Source organism: Acipenser ruthenus, chromosome 3 (assembly GCF_902713425.1).
Source record: "Acipenser ruthenus chromosome 3, fAciRut3.2 maternal haplotype, whole genome shotgun sequence".
NCBI lineage: Eukaryota > Metazoa > Chordata > Actinopteri > Acipenseriformes > Acipenseridae > Acipenser > Acipenser ruthenus.
In genome coordinates this window covers 42,759,222-42,775,810 of record NC_081191.1, presented here as the reverse complement: position 1 = coordinate 42,775,810, position 16,589 = coordinate 42,759,222, and the positions used below count along the sequence as shown (strand labels likewise).

Below are 16,589 nucleotides of genomic sequence, written 5' to 3'. Positions count from 1 at the left end.
GAATCATTGGAATAACCATCGATGGTTGAAAAAAAAAAAAACGCATCAATCGGTTTATTTAATAGGATCGTTTTTTATTGGGACCGGCAAAATTTAAATCTACACTCTTATTCCTTGCCTTTCCTTTGGTTCCTTTAAATAATAATAATAAAATAAAACTCCCCGCCCACCATGCAGCACGTACGTTATCAGAGTAATAAGCATGACCTAGAGAAGAGACTATAGGTAGGCTGCCTTTCAGGATCAGATTTTGCTAGTTAAATTGTGAATTTAATTTAATTTGAAATCATGCCGTCAGACGTTTGGAAGTTTTTTTTACCAAATAACAAAATGGAAAGGTTTGTGGAGTTTTAATGAGCGTCTGAGGCAATACCACCAACCTGCGGGATCATTTAATAAGACAGCACCAGACAAAACACGACAGCGGGAACACAAGTAAAAAACAAAAGGAAGCAACACCTTCAGTGACAGCTTATTTTGGAACGAAAGTTTATCCAAAAAGCGTCGAAGAGCAAAATAAATAACAGGCCTGATAGTGGATGTTGTCACACAAGATATCAGACCTGTCAGTATAGTAGAGGGAGCTGCGTTTAAAGTACTGATTTCGAATCTTGCTCCGGGCTATGAAATGCACTGTCGAAAGACAATCTCCAAATTCATTACTTTGGATCACGAATGTGCAAAGGAAAGGCTTTGACAGGATTTAAGTCAGGAGTGTAATTCAATGTCCATCACTACCGATGTATGGACAAGCATGACACAAGAAGCGTGTTATTTTTTTTTTTTCAAGAAGCAATACACATAGCCCTGGCACCACAGAGATAACACAGACATAAACAAACAAGATAGCTTATTCTGCATCCAGCGATCAAAGAATATCACAGACATTTGCAGAGCTTTTTGAGATGTTATAGTAATAAAATGACTTGGATCGCATTATTGAGGAGTTTGGTGATAAAACGAGTGATCAGGAAATGATTTATCAATATGCATGACTATGAAGAGGTATGTGAAAAATACAGGGAACAAGGGGTGGAGCGGGGCTTGAGATGCAGTACTGAGTGTCCTGTTGACATGCAATGCCTTTTAAACCTGTTTTACTGTGAAAAAAAATACTTTTAAACCGCGCGTGTGAAAATAAATTGGACCTGATGTGCCTGAGACGCACTAAATAATTGGACCGCTAAGGGTTAAATATACAGAAAAAGCACCACTCATGTTAATACAAGATTGTGAAAGGGTGGTAGGCAATTCACTGACACACACGGGAGACAAAATTTATTTGCAACACCGCACTGGTGCCCAGTTTTATTATTTTCTTTTATTTGGCTTTATTTTCTCTTTAGCCTGCAGAGGGCGCTGTTGTCTGTGGCCTGAATACCACCAACGGTAGTCAGGTCCACAGTAATACCAATACAGGTACCGTCCAATGTTTCGTACTCACAGGTGCTGAAAAGAATAATGAAAACAAAAGGTGAAAGAAAAAGGGAAAATAAAACACAGTAATAAAACTCCAAAATAAAGTTGCTGCACTCGACAGCGTTACCCCGACCGTTGCTATCTGCACGGCCCGGGCCTCCGTCCTACTCTCACCCTTTTCCTCAACCTGCTGATACTGTAAGGGGTTCTGCCTAAGTTTTTCCCCGCTACTAAAAATTCCTTTTCTTTTTTTCTTTTTAATTAATTTGTTGTTGTGCTCGTTCTTCTCCGGCCGTGCTCAGTCCGGCAGCAGAGCTTCCGCCAGCTGGCTCGTTTCAACTTAGAGGGGCACGCTGAGAGAATAACAGAGCTTTATCTTGTAGGGTCAGCAATCCCCCAAGGCCTGCCTCTCAGCCACTCGGAGGGAAAGCCAACACACCCTCTTCCCCACCTCTCTGTGTCACTGCCATGACTGACAGGCGGATCTAGGAGGCTGCTGCCCCCTTCCTGCAGTACCACGCATGCGCCAGACAGTCAGCACAGATCTCCCCTGTTACAAGGATTTACAAACAAGGTGGAACACAGTTTCTTATATGTTTGAACGCCTTCTTGAATTAAAATGGCCAGTTATTGCTGATTTGCTAATTCCATTTACACAGAGTTTGAGAGATAAGCTAGTGCGTAATTTGTCTCAGCGATTTTGTTTACATCAGCTGAATGACCCAAGTAATGAGGTTATGCTGCTGCTTTTTGTGTCATTTCTTGACCCCACGATTTCGTCATCTGGATTTCCTATCCGAACAGGCCAAAGCCCGGGTGTCTGAAGCACTGTCTTCCAAACTAGTGAGGATGGTGGAGGACAACCTCGAAAATGACGGAAATCGTGCCTGTAGAAGTGAGTGCAGCACAGAGGACTAATGACGCTGATGTACGGGTAAGTAAGCTGGGCTGAGTTGAGTGGGGAACGGAGGGGGTTGATGCTGGGACTCCAGAATCACCGTTGAGCCCTCTTGAGGTGTCGTGGGCTAGTCGACGAAACACTGAGGATGGAAGGTGCCCACTTGAAGACCCCAGAGATGTACCCTACTTAGCTCAATCCAGACGGTTGTCATGCTGATGCGCTGGGGAGACCGCACTGTGGTTGATCCCCGGAGCCAGCATCGCAGCCGTTGTGTGTGCTGATGCGCTAGGGAGGCAAAATAAGCTGATCCCTGGAGCCAGCATTACACTTCAGCCATCAACACCTGACAGAAGGATATGTACATCATCATATGGAAGGAGGCGCAAATGGATGGAGACACAGATGGATCACATTAGTTTACTGTAAAGCTACGTCTTAGTTGGTGCTTATCTTGGCGAGAGCCGAGTTCAAATCAGCATGAAGTTTTAACATCTACTCTTGTGTAATGGAAATCATAAACCTGTTAAAAAGAAAACGAAGACCAAACAAGCAATGGAATTGTTACTTCGTGGACGGCAACAAACACACACTACATCCAAGGAAACCTTAATCCAACAAGAGATAATGATTTATGCTTCTGAAACTCCATTAAACCTCAGCGAAGATCCCCTGATTTGGTAGAAAAATAACCAGATCCGCTTTCCCAACCTAGCAGCCTTGGCAAAGAGCATGTTAAGTATCCCTGCAACATCAGTCCCGAGCGAGCGTGTGTTCAGCAAAGCAGGGATGCTTGTGAACAAACTGCTTTCTTCTTTGAAACCGGAGAATGGATGCCATAATATTTCTGAATAAAATCAGAAAATAAGCTCTGGAGAGAGCACAGACTTTGTTACGTTGGACTTGTAAATTAGTTATTCTTGTGTTCCCCGTTTTGGAGTTTTTTTTTCCTCTAATCCGGTTGCTGTCAAGACATCTTAAGGTAACACAGTAATGTTTTTAATGTTTTATTAACTTTTTGTTAATAGAACATTTTCGCCGACAGTGTGACTAGACATAAATAATTAGACATGTGTAGTTCAATTGGAGAAACGTTTACTTTTCGTAATTGACAGTAAAAAACCACTATCATCCCAGGCCTAATATATATACACTACCGGTCAAAAGTTTTAGAACACCTCAATTTTTCCAGTTTTTATTGAAATTTACGCAGTTTCATGTCTCAGTGTACTCTGAAATTAAAGCATAGAACAAATAAGCAATTGGAGATAAAAAAGAAATCATGGAATCGTTTTGTTTAACAAAATTTAATCTAAATTTTTGACTCATCAAAGTAGCCACCTTTTGCAGATATAACAGCCGAACACACTCGTGGCATTCTTTCTACAATGGAAATCAAATATTGTTCGGAAAGTTCTTCCCAACACTGTTGCAGAAGTTCCCACAAATGTGTTGCACTTGTAGGTTGCTTTGCTTTCACCCTTCTGTCCAGTTCATCCCAAACCAGCTCGATGGGGTTTAAGTCTGGAGACTGTGCTGGTCATTCCATGATTTGAAGCCTACCGTCTTGTTCTTTTCTTCTAAGGTAGTTCTGACATAGCCTGGAGGTATTGTTTTGGGTCATTATCTTGCTGTAGGATGAACCCCTGACCAACTAGGCGTATACCAGAGGGTATTGCATGGCGCTGCAAAATGCTGTGGTAGCAGTTTTGGTTCAGGGTGCCACTCACTCTGTGCAAGTCGCCGATTCTGGATCCAGCAAAAGAGCCCCAGACCATCATGCTTCCTCCTCCATGTTTGACAGTTGGTGTCACACACCGAGGAACCATCCTTTCGCCTACTCGACGGCGTACAAAAACCCTGCGTTATGAACCGAAGATTTCAGATTTTGATTTATCGGTCCATAAGACCTTCTTCCAGTCTTCAGTAGTCCACTGGCTGTGCTTCATGGCCCAGGCAAGCCTCTTTTTCTTATTTTGCCATCTTAGCAATGGCTTTCTTACTGCCACTCGACCTGTCAAACCTGCAGCTCAAAGTCTTCTCTTCACAGTTGAAACTGAGACTTGCTTACTTCGACCAGTGTTTAGCTGTGCTTGAAGCTGTTGTCCTGTGAGCCGCCTATCACGCAAACTGTTGACTCTCAGAAACTTGTCTTCTGATTCTGTTGTGGCTTTGGGTCTGCCAGACCTCTTCCTGTCAGAGTTTCCTCCAGTTTCCAAGTGCCTTTTGATGGTGTAGGAAACTGTACTCACTGACACCTTGGCTTTCTTTGCAATTTCTCTAAAGGAAAGACCTACACTTTTAAGGGTTATAATGGTCTGTCTGTCTTCCTTTGTTAATTGCCTTTTTCTCGCCATTATGAGAGCAATACTACTACTATACTACTTCCTGCACTAAAATACTGTCCAAATAATGCTTAAGAGGGTGTAGTAACACAGTCTGTTCCAACTGCTTTTATACAGACAGAGGGTTTGTAAGTAATCAACAAAAGTTGGGACACCTGTAGGAATTGTTAGCATCAACTTTCAAGGCTTAATTTACTTCCATTGCTGCAGAACAATGGAAGTTGTTAACCCATTACTTGTTCCCTGAAAAAGGCCTTTTTGTATAACTCTGAAATGTACACTATTTTTCAGTTTTTGGTAACCTAAACTTTTTTTTTTTAACCTCTGGCAGTTTACCGCTTACCTTTGTACCATTTCAGGTTATTCACTGGACTTGAACTGCTTAAATTTCAATAAAAACTGGAAAAATGGGGGTGTTCTAAAACTTTTGACCGGTAGTGTGTGTGTGTGTGTGTGTGTGTGTGTATATATATATATATATATATATATATATATATATATATATATATATTATATATAATTATACAGTGGTTTGCAGAAGTTTTCACCCTCCTGCAAAGTTTTCACATTTTGTTGGCACCTGAGCATATTCCACAATGCCTTCAAATTACTTTACATGGAGAATCTACACAAACTACTCCACATTGATAAAGTTAAAAAATGCATATAGAATATAAATAAGTAAGATTTCAAGATTAAAACAGATTAATCTCAGTTGCATAAGTATTCAACCCCTTTGCTATTGCAGCCCTAAATCAGCTCAGGTGCAAATTATTTGTTTGAAAGGTCACAAAATTAGTGAAATGGTTTCAGCCTGTGTGTACTCAAAGTGATTTAACTTGTAGATCATTTCCCTCAGAGCAATTAACAAGATAATTTCCCTCAGGTATATAAAGACTTTCAAGCTGCAGCTCACATAGTGATCCAACAAAGCAACCGTGAAGACCAAGGAGGTTTCGAAACAAGTCAGGGATAAAGTCCATCATTAAGAAGTGGAAGATGCATCATACCACCCAGACACTACCCAGATCAGGTCGCCTTCCCAAACTGAGCAGCCGGGCAAGCAGGAAACTGGTTCGGTATGTCACTCTGAAGCCAACAATGACCTTGAGAGATCTGCAAAGTTCTCTGTCTGAGATGGGAGTCAGTGTTCACACATCAACAATAAGCCGGTCCCTACACAAAGCTGGCCTGTATGGACGGGTGGCAAGAAAGAAGCCATTACTCAAAAAGCATGTAGGTGATACTGCAGACGTGGAAAAAGGTTTAGTGGTCAGACGAGACACAAATTGAACTTTTCGGTCTAAATTCCAAGCATTAGGTCTGGCGCAGGCCCAACACTGCACTTCACCCAGTCAACACCATCACAACTGTCAAGCATGGTGGTGGCAGCATCATGTTATGGGGATGCTTCTCTTCAGCAGGAGCTGGGAAGCTTGTCAGGATAGAGGGGAGAATGGATGGTGCTAAGTACAGGCGAATCCTTGAGGAAAACCTGTTTTGAGTTAGCCAAGACTGGGGAGGAAATTCACATTTCAGCAGGACAATGACCTGAAGCACAAAGCCACACTGGAGTGGTTGAAGAGAATTAATATTATTGAGTGGCCCAGTCAAAGTCCTGACTTGAATCCAATACAAAATTTATGGCGAGACTTGAAGATTGCAGTCCATCGAAAATCCCCAACAAACTTTTTTGACAAAAAAAATAACTAAATTAAATCAAATAAATTAATAAATGTATAAAAACAGTGACGCAATATGAAAAAATAATAGCATCGAGGTACGATAATGGTCTGTTTTAATTTAAAGGGTGAGCATTAATTGCATTACAGTATTACAGAAATGGTATGCAGTCTAATTATTGAAAAAGTGCTAAAATCCAAATCACTAATTTATCCTACTTACTGGTATAAAAGAGACAATAACTAGTTGGTCACACCAAACTGACTTTACTCCAAGTGCAGTATCACGTTAATTCAAAGAATCAATATTCAGTTTATAAGTAAATAAATAAATAATTTACTAATAGCAATAGTTTATACTTATCTGACTGGCAGCAGTAAAAAAAAAAAAAATAGACCAAAAAATAAACATTAAATTGAAGCAATCTTCTGTTTAAAAAAAACAAACAACATCACTCAAGTCTCAGAATAGCAAAAAAAAAGATCAACACAGCCTTCTGTAATCTGGCTCAACAAAAGACATTAAAGACATTTGGTCACGTGACTAGTCAGGTGACCAAAAGCATGCTGGACATTGGGAGGTGAATATCCAATGACAATGATGCCACGTGACACAGGTAGGAAGTAATAAAAAAAAAATAAAAAAAAAACTGAGTAGCCATTATTTGTAGTCAGCAGCTTCTAAATATTTGACCTGCACGTTTTTGACAAAGTTTAAACGATTAAGCAAAATTAAAAATGTTTGGCACTTTACTAACGTTTAAATGATTTACACCCCTACTTAAAATACATTATTTGTTTTTAATCATTCTGTATTTATTCTAGCACCAACAATTATTTTCACTCTGTCGGACTATGAAATTACATATTTTCTACAGTACAGCGACTTATGGCCACACCCTGTTCTCTCTCTCTCTCTGCTTATATATGTATTGCATTCCCACTAGGGGTTTTAATCAATTAAAAATGAATCGATTAATCATGCCAGTGGGTGTTGATCGATTAAAAAAAAAAAAAAAAAAAAATCATTGATCGATTAATCTAGTCTACCCACGTGCTGTAGCAAAAAGCAGTGTGTGAGAAAGATGGTGGAGGGTACCAACATTTTATAATCGCTCAGAACAGTGTTTTTCAGATGTTATTAGGGGGGTGCCAAGACTTGACTGGAAAATACATTTTTCTGACTTCCTGGCGATTGTAAAAGCTCCACGGTAAGTGGCAGACTCAGTGGGTCTCCAGGATGATTGACTGTATCAACCGGTCCAGTGGCCTTTGCCACTGACTGACTCACTGTGAAGTCACTTAACCTCCTTGTGCTCCATCCTGTGGATGAGATGTTAAATCAATGTCCTATTGTAAGTGACTCTGCATATAATACACAGTTCACAGCCTACCTCTGTAAAGTTTTTTGTGATGGTGGTCCATTATGAAAGGCGCTATATAAAAATAAAGATGTTTTTGCATTATGTTTAATCTGACCGACCAGCATCCACAGAGCTTGTGTCGTTCCAGACCTATTGTAGCTCAGCGCCTCTATTTGAAAGTATAGCAGCGGCGGGTTTTAATAACAGATATGTTTTGTTCACAAATAAAATAAAAATCTAGATTTAGATGCAGCTTCAGTTTATAAATTGGGGGGGGGGGGGGCAGGGTGGCTTAGCTTTTAGTTTAATTTACGTGATTTGCTGCATTCAGAATGTAGAAAATGAGAGTGCAACATTTTATTAAATAAATCTGTAATAAAATATTTAATAAAGTTATAATAAAAATAAGCGGGTCAAACATTACAATTAATATTGCATTAACATTATTTAACGGCTAGTCACAGGTATACTGTAATGACAATACTGTAATAATAATAGTAAAATCGATTTTATTAACAGGGTTTTGCTGTGAAACCATTAAATGGGCTTTTAAATCCTCCGTGTCCTTACTTTCTCAAGTGGAATGAAGAACAAGAAAACGAGAGCGCAACATTTAAGTGACTAGTTTTTTGTATTGGTGTTAATACAATTACCAATAGTAATAGTAATAAGGTGTATCCATGTTAAATTTATATATTATAATTTTATTTTACTGTGTATTAGAAGGGGGGTAGGGAGCAAAAAAAAGTCTCTCTAAAGGGGTGCGCAGGAAAAAAAAAAAAATTGGGAACCACTGGCTCAGAAGGAAGGAAAAAATAAAAACTTGAAAGATTTGCTTTGGGGCTTTCCTTTCACGGCAATACTATGAATTGATCTTATCTGAGTCGCACCATAGCAGTACATTTACTTTAGTTAAGTCTTAAAGTTTAAGTCTTAACTAAATTAAACCAAATTGAAATAAAATAAAATAGCGCTCAATTAAATAAATTACCTGTTAGTTTAAAGTTTATATAAAAAACGGCCAAACATATCCACAGTATTGTTTGTAGTACAGCTGCAAATTTACAGTAATGCATGGTACAGTGTTTTATGTATTACATTTATTAAAATATTCTTCTGCTAACTTCAGATTACATGCAAGTAAACATTTTCATTTACTGTCAAATTGTTAAATTAAAGTTGCCTGTAAAAAGTTAGGTGTCATTAATAAATGCTTGTAAAAAATAGCATTAATACCAAGTGTTACTTTTAGTTGTATTTCACTACAATTGCATATTATAGTAAACGGTGTGATTAATCGATTAATTTGGTCGTTCAACCCCTGTGTGGGAATTAAAACCCCTAATTCCCACATACAGATTCTGTTCAATCTCTTTCAGTTGAACGGAGTTGCAGAGTCGATGCAGAGTATGAGTAAGTCTTCTCTGGTTCCACTTGCGTCTGTATTCCTGGTCAGACAGACCCAGTCTCGCACAGTATATAGGAAATCTTGCTGTAAATTTGACTGATGCCGGCAGGCCAAATCCGTCCTTTAATTTATTGGTTCAACATTTGTTGCCCTTTCCTCTTTGTTCGTGGTGATCCAGTCGGTATTATTCTCCTTCCGTCTTTTTTTGTATTTGTGGGAGGGTGCGGGTATTCACTGACACGGGAGACAGAAATTGTAGTTGACAACACCACACAGGTGCTCGGTTTTATTATTTTCTTTTGTATTCTGGTGAGGTGCACTGATTTCTTTGAGCCCGTAGAGGGGGCTTGTGGTCCGTGGTCTGGCTACCAGCTATGGTATCCAGAACCAACGGGGAATACCACAGCAGGGTACTCAGATACAGTCCGGCACTCGCAGGTGCTCACAAATTATAAAAACGAAAAAGGCAAAAAGAAACAGGGAAAATAAAACACAGTAAGGAAAAACTACAAAATAAATGTGCTGCACTTCGCAGCGTGAATCTCCCCAGTCGCCGCTACCCGTACGACCCGGGACTCCGTCCTACACTCTGCTGTCTCCAACTCACTGCACAACAATACTGGGGCTGCCCAACGATCCCCCACTTTTCCCTCTCTTTCTTTAAAATTATTTTCTTTGATTTTTTTTCTCTCGGTAGTCAAAACGAGACCGCTTTGCTCGCTGTTCCAGTCTAAAGGGGCAGATCTGAGGAAACAACAGAGTGTTACTTTATAGGTTAACAATCCCATTAAAGTCCGCCTCCCAGCCACTCAGAGAGGGGAAAAGCACACACACCCTCTTCCCCACCTCTCTGTGTCACCGCCATGACTGGCAGGCAGACCCCACGGGACTGCCGCCCCCTTCCTGCAGCATCGTGCATGCGTCAGACGGCCAGTCCAGGTCTCTCCCTGTTACAGTATTATTTAAGTATCTCACCGTTTTAACCAAATTCTGGGGTGTTATGGTTGAATATCCTTGGGAGCTCTCCGCTCTTCTGACTTGGCTCATTAGATGTTGACAGCACGCTCCCTTTTCTCTGACTTCTTCGTTGCTTGATGTTGAAAGCAGCGTTGCAGTTAAATATGTTACGCCTGCTCTTTCCTTTCTCTGACTTACTTGCTAGATGTTGATAACACGCCTCCCTTTCTCTAACTGTCTGTACTAACTTATTCTAACACAGACAGCCTTTTGGTTTCCCTTTCCAAACTTAAAATATCTCTCATTGCTCACAATAGCTATATTGAATTAGCTGCAACACCTGGCAATTCTAGGGTGTCAAACTAGCTATGGTTACCGAGCTACTCGCTCCCTTTTACCTCCTTTTATAACAATTTTGCAGATTCATTACAATTAAAAATAAGTTTAAAACCCAAAGAATAAAAGTCTACACTCCTTAACTTTCTGGTTGTCATAGAGACTAGGCTAGCTGCCTCCAGACCTATATGCCGAATCCTATTAACCTGTTATGTTCCTACACTATACTGTATTGTGCAGTGGAGTGCTGTTATTACAATGCTGTCCTGCAATGTCTGTGCAGATCCAGAAGATGGCAGTGTTGTCCTACTCCCCCCAGAGTCTCAGCAGCGTCTGGTCCAGCTGGTGTACTTCCTGCCCTCCCTCCCCTCCGACCTGCTGTCCTGCCTGAGCCACTGCTGCTCCATGGGCCGCATCTCCAGCAGCCTGGCCGGCGCGCTCTTCAGGATCGTTCACATCAGGTGGGTAGATACAGGGTAACCTCGACTCTCATCAGGTTCTGCTGTACACTAGCACACTGCAACACCCACACATACAGGACCTGGACAGCAAAACCTGAACTTGAACTCAGACACAGGTCCTGGACAAATACTGAACAATCCTGATCTCACGTCTGTATCATTTCCATCAGTGCTTACCAGCACACTGCAACACACAAGACCTGCACAAATACAGGGAAACCCTAACTCGGATTGGAATTATTCACATTAGATACTGCAATACACACATATGACCTGCTCACTAGCATTGAGCCCTTGATAGTGCTGGGACAAACATGGGTTTTTCATGTTCGAATACTTTGAGTTTAAAATTCTAATATTCTTTAGCTGGAGAAATAATTTAGTAGTTATGTGCCTGTGGATGGAGGGTGTGGATGGCGCTGCTGGGCTGTGTGTTCTGACATCACCAGGTGGATCGCTCCCTCTGCATGGTACACATAGTTACTGAAACACAATGGCTGTCCTATTGGAGAAAGGAGAGAAACACTGCTATTTAATTCAGGTGGCACTGATGCATTGGTTTCCTTTGCTCATAAATTATCTGTTTTTGGTGCAGTCAATCAAACAGTTCTGTTATGTGACAAATATGATGGTCATTTTTGTCACAAAACATATTTTCAAGTAGTGTTTGTTCCAGTATACGAATATCTGTCCCAGTTCCATCACCTGAAATGACTTCCTATAATTATTCTTGGCCTTCTAGGGGCTTTCATTTAATCTAAGAATCCTCTTTCCAAGAACCCATTGTGCCACAGTGTGACTGCTTTCCTCTAACTAGCTTTAGGAAGGTAAACATTAAACATTTGATGTGCCACACAGCTATTGTAAAATGAATCCAAGCTGCTCAGTGACACGCTGTATAATAAACCAGGGTGTGTTATTGAGGTACATTCTTCTCTCCTCTCATGTACTGTAATTTAATGCTCAGTGTAGGGTCATTCAGTTGTGAGGAAACTATCAGAATCTAGGTCATGATTACCTACTTACAGTATTCATTGGTTGAGCTACTGATGGCTTTATTTAGAAACTTTATCTTGAATTTGATAATAAATAATAAAAAAATAAAAATTTCACATACTGGGAATGTTTGTTGCATCAACCTACTTTTAAAAAGTATTGACATCAGCGTCTGAGCTAGTGAAGGGTATATGTTGGGAACAGTTTGCCTGATTTTGATGAACCACTGCCTGGCCTTTGAGATTTAAGTAAGGGATAACACACAACGGGGTGTGGGTTATGTTACATTGACATACGGCTGTGGTTGGGTTGGAGGCACGAAGCAAAGCCGAGTGCCTTCATACTAACAAAGTATCACAAGCCCTGGAGTGTGTTATCCCACTTATAAAACGGACACAATAATACATAGAAAAACAAACCTTTTTTTAAAACCTTTTTTTTAAAAACGAACAATTTTATTGTGTATTCTTCCGCTTTGGAGAAAAAATAGTCCTTCAGACACGGTTAAACTGGAGGTTTCTCACAATAAATACAATAATAATACTATTTTATCCCAGCCGAGATCAAAATAATTAATTGTAGCCCTGTCCAGCTACTTGCCCTTTAATGCCTGAAGCTAGTTAAAACGAGAGTATACACAGCAGAGAACGTGCTAGACCCGGGAGAAGGGCGGAATTTAGTTGCAGGCTTTGCAATGCGCTAGGCCAAGATAGGAGATAACTAGCCAAAACAGTTAAAATAAAATTAAAACACGGCTAAAAACTTAGCCACTATAAATATATACTGCTTTTAGCCAAACATGATCGAGAAAAACAAGTAATAAGGCACAATAGAGCAGTAATAAAAAACTATACTCAGGCTCTATACTCTTTGTTCTTTGTTTTGGAAGACTATTGTATTCTTCTTTATCAAGAGTCCAGGAACTTCAATTGAATGTCATACTTTATTCATGAAAACAGACTTAGTTCAAGCTTTGTGGACAGTGCCTGTTGTCTCTATGAATTGAAGGAACGTCAGGGACTCCTGTTTTTTAAAATTGAACCTCAAACTTTGAAACACTAGTAACATGGAGTAATTAAAAGGTTAACTGCAGTTTGTATCACTACATGGAGAAGGGTTACAGTCTAAATAAAACTCGATTCTATTTCTGATACCTTTTCTTGATTTTTTGAAGAACTTTCAATTTTGAAAACTAACCAAACAATGCAAGTGATTTCTGGGTGATGGTCACAGAATAGCAATGCAACGAAGGCAGTAATTTAGCTGCCCAGAGTGGGGAGTGTGATGCCACGCGCACACACACACACAATGCACAGACTCAACAGGGCTTTGTCAGATGAAAAGAAACGAGCCATGTAATTGTGGTTCGACTGCAGAATATTTTTGGAATTCCTGTAACTTTACAGACAAACTTTTTTTGTTATTATACTGTGTGGCAAGGTTTCAAAGTTGGATAATTGACATTCGTGGCAGGATAGAAATAGTAGTTTCACAATTTACATACCCACTTCCTATTTCTTGGTCATTTTCTCTCTCTGTAGCAATGGCTGGCGTCTATACCAACAAACATGGTCAAAATGAGTCAAAACCCAACTGAATAATTTGTCTTGTTTTAAGTTAATGTTTCTGGTTTCTGGCATAAAACCAAGAACTGACAAAAAGAGAAACAAAACAAATACAGTCAAACCCTTAATATCACTTCAAAGGGACTCAGCAAAAATAAGCAGAATTGATTTTATACTGTGGAAGTAGAAGCAGTAAACACAAGTATTGATAAAACAGATGCCCCCTTTGCATTGATTACAGATCAGTTTCTATTCAGCATACAGTAAATACACAAAGTGCAGTGTTCTGTATGCTCTATTATGCTTTCGTTCTTTACATGTCTTAACATTTCAGTTGTGTACAGCCACTTGCATGCAATCCTTCTAATCTTATGCTTGTATTTTCCAAAGTGATATTAAGTGCGGTGGAAATCAGTTATATGACTTAAGTCCCGGACAGGTAGGGCCAACCAGCTTTTGTTCTAGAGCATGACTGCGTGACTTTTGTAACATCCTGCATATTCAAAACTATTGATCTGGCTCATTGTAGAATACATTGTTTGTGAGTTTCTCTAGAACAGATGAAAAATAGTTTTACTTTCAGCCTGTCATAGTTGTTTTTGCTGTCTGCAGTTTCCAGAAGCGCCAGTTACAGAGGAGATAGGAATCTAACGTTACAAACAAAACTGAATTGAACTATTTGACACAGCAAAACCCCTGTGATTGAGATTCATCCCTCTGAGAAATCAGTTAGGAGTACAGGGGCTCTGCACACGGTGGCTCCACATTTACATTGTGCTGCTTTCACCACAATCAATGGCAAAGGAATAGAAAACATTCTGCAAACAGGCTTATGTTTAATTTCGGGTGTTTGACTACTGAAGAACACCAGAGCTCAATGATCGTTGCTCCAGCATGTCTGGATGGGGCTTGACAGTCAATATCCGGTGCTGTTGAAAATTGTTAGTGGACCAATAAGGTGTGCACACTTCATGGACTGAACTTAAGCAATACCCCAGCATTGCACAAGGGGGCACTGTCATGGTCTTTTACCAGTTTTACTAACGCAACTTACTGTACTGTTGTAAAGTAACTCTTTGCCCCCATGCCTTGCATTTACACTGATCTTCAACCACTTGGAGCTTTATATAGAAACCAGAAGAGTAGTAAATGCATTCACACAGAAAACCGTGTATACCCAGGCATTAGCACATGCGCCTGTTTGCGTCACTATGCGGTACATTTCATTAATTTACATTCAATGACACATCACAGGACCACTTACATTTTAAACTGAACCTTATAAGAATACTGAATCCTGATGTATTGGTAGGTCAACCAGTCATCTAGGGCTCTATGTTCTTAACTCAGATTTATTGCAGTTTAATAATGTCGTATTACTTGCATTTTTGGAATATTGTAGTTGCGTTGAGAAGATAGAAAAAGGACCATGCCCTCAACCTTATTAGAAATACACACGTGTCTGTGGCCAAAAAACACTGAGGGCTGCTGTTGTATAGGGTCTGCAGTGCTGCATTGCTGCGTGTTGGGATCTCTCCACTACTTCTATTAAAGTTTACCACAGTAAATTTGCATGGCAGTTTTCCCCCATGCTTTTTCCATGATTGTACTGTGCATTTACTATAGCTTACCATGTTTAATATGATTTACCATCCTCTCTGGGCTTTACAATGCTTACCTGTGCTTTCACTATGCTTTATTACACTTTGCTCTGCTTTTACTATGGTAAAGTTTTATAAGGCCCCCCCCACCCTGCTGTGCATTGTGTAATAGGCAGATGTGGGTGGAGGGTGGCACAACCCTCTAGACCTGGCCCTGATGGACTGTATGTTCTGACATCACCAGGTGGATTATATATCCTAATCTCTCTGCTCCAAGTTACTGAAGTACAGTAGCTGCATGACCTTCCACTGGCACTGGATATGAATTAGTCATTTAGCAGATGCAGAACTATGTATCAACAGTCACTTGCAATAGGACCTTGGTTTTACATCTTATCCTAAGGACGGAGCACAAGGAGGTTAAGTGACTTGCTCAGGGTCACACACAGTGGTAGCAAGCCCTTTTCTTTAACCACTGGAACACAAAACCTACTGTACTAGTGACCTGTTTTTTCTTTGTAGAGAAATTTCACATTGCTTTAGAGAAACAACCCCCCCCTCCCCCAACAAACTAACAAAGTCGGCAGAGTGACCTTTAATTAAGAGACAGGGCATCCCGTGCTCACCACGACAGCTGATAAGGTCACAGCTGGCGAATGACATTCAGAGAGTGAATAAAGGGGTTCCCTTGTAACATGTATTCTGCTGCCCGTCAGCGCGGGCCCGTGACTGCAGGTGGACAGCTTCCGGCACTGTTTATAGCTCTCCTGTACACAGAAAAAGATAATTGTGCAGCGTGACGCAGGAAAGTGTCTCATTACAGAACGAGGCTCTGAGCTACGTGGAAAACCTGTGTGTCAACTCGCCCTTCAGCACAGTCACTGGACGCGCGCCAGACAGGTGGCCTTGCTGTTTTTATGGTACTTTGTTTCCCTTCTCGGTTACAATAACAAAACTGTCAGTGTTGCCTGGCCCTGTAGTCTGCCTAGACATGCAAGTGTGCTTTCTTATCAGATTGCGGGAGTGGGAGGCAGATGAGGTATAGGGAACATTCTGGAGGTAGAACCCACTCAGTACTGTAGCTACTGGACTGCTGTGTGCTGTGCGCGCTGTTTTCAACACGGACCTGGTGTTTTGAAGTCGCCACAAAATCAGCAACAAATTGGCAGAATAACCAGCAAACAAGTCAGATTATCTTTGCTTAATTGCCACATATTTTGAACTGGTCACGGGTGATAAATACTAAGTAGGTTTCTTATTGCTCTCCATGGTAACAGAATAGTGGTCCTTTAATGCAAACATGTAACTCATTTTCTCACTTAATTCTTTGTTTTATTCTGTGTATTTGCTACTTGATAACAACATGACTAACTGAAGAAACACAGCCCTTATGTTTTCAAAAATGATTTCTTCGTTAAGATTATTATTATTATTATTATTATTATTTTGTTAAGATGTGGCAATTAAGCAAAGATATCGGACTGGTTCACTTGTTATTACTGGCAGTTTGTTGCTGGTTTAGCGGTGACTTCAGACATGAGGTCTGTTCCAGGCTGG

General features: G+C 40.3%; 1 protein-coding gene across 3 annotated transcripts in view; it reads left to right on the top strand.

Moving 5' to 3' along the window:
- The window catches only part of tex10 (testis expressed 10), a 75,444-nt gene that overhangs the window by 28,088 nt on the left and 30,767 nt on the right, over positions 1-16,589 (top strand). For all 3 annotated transcript variants that reach the window (XM_033993726.3, XM_033993725.3, XM_059012951.1), the window contains exon 9: positions 10,693-10,870. In XM_033993726.3, the coding sequence (XP_033849617.3) occupies positions 10,693-10,870 (178 nt within the window). The remainder of the gene's footprint in view (positions 1-10,692; positions 10,871-16,589) is intronic.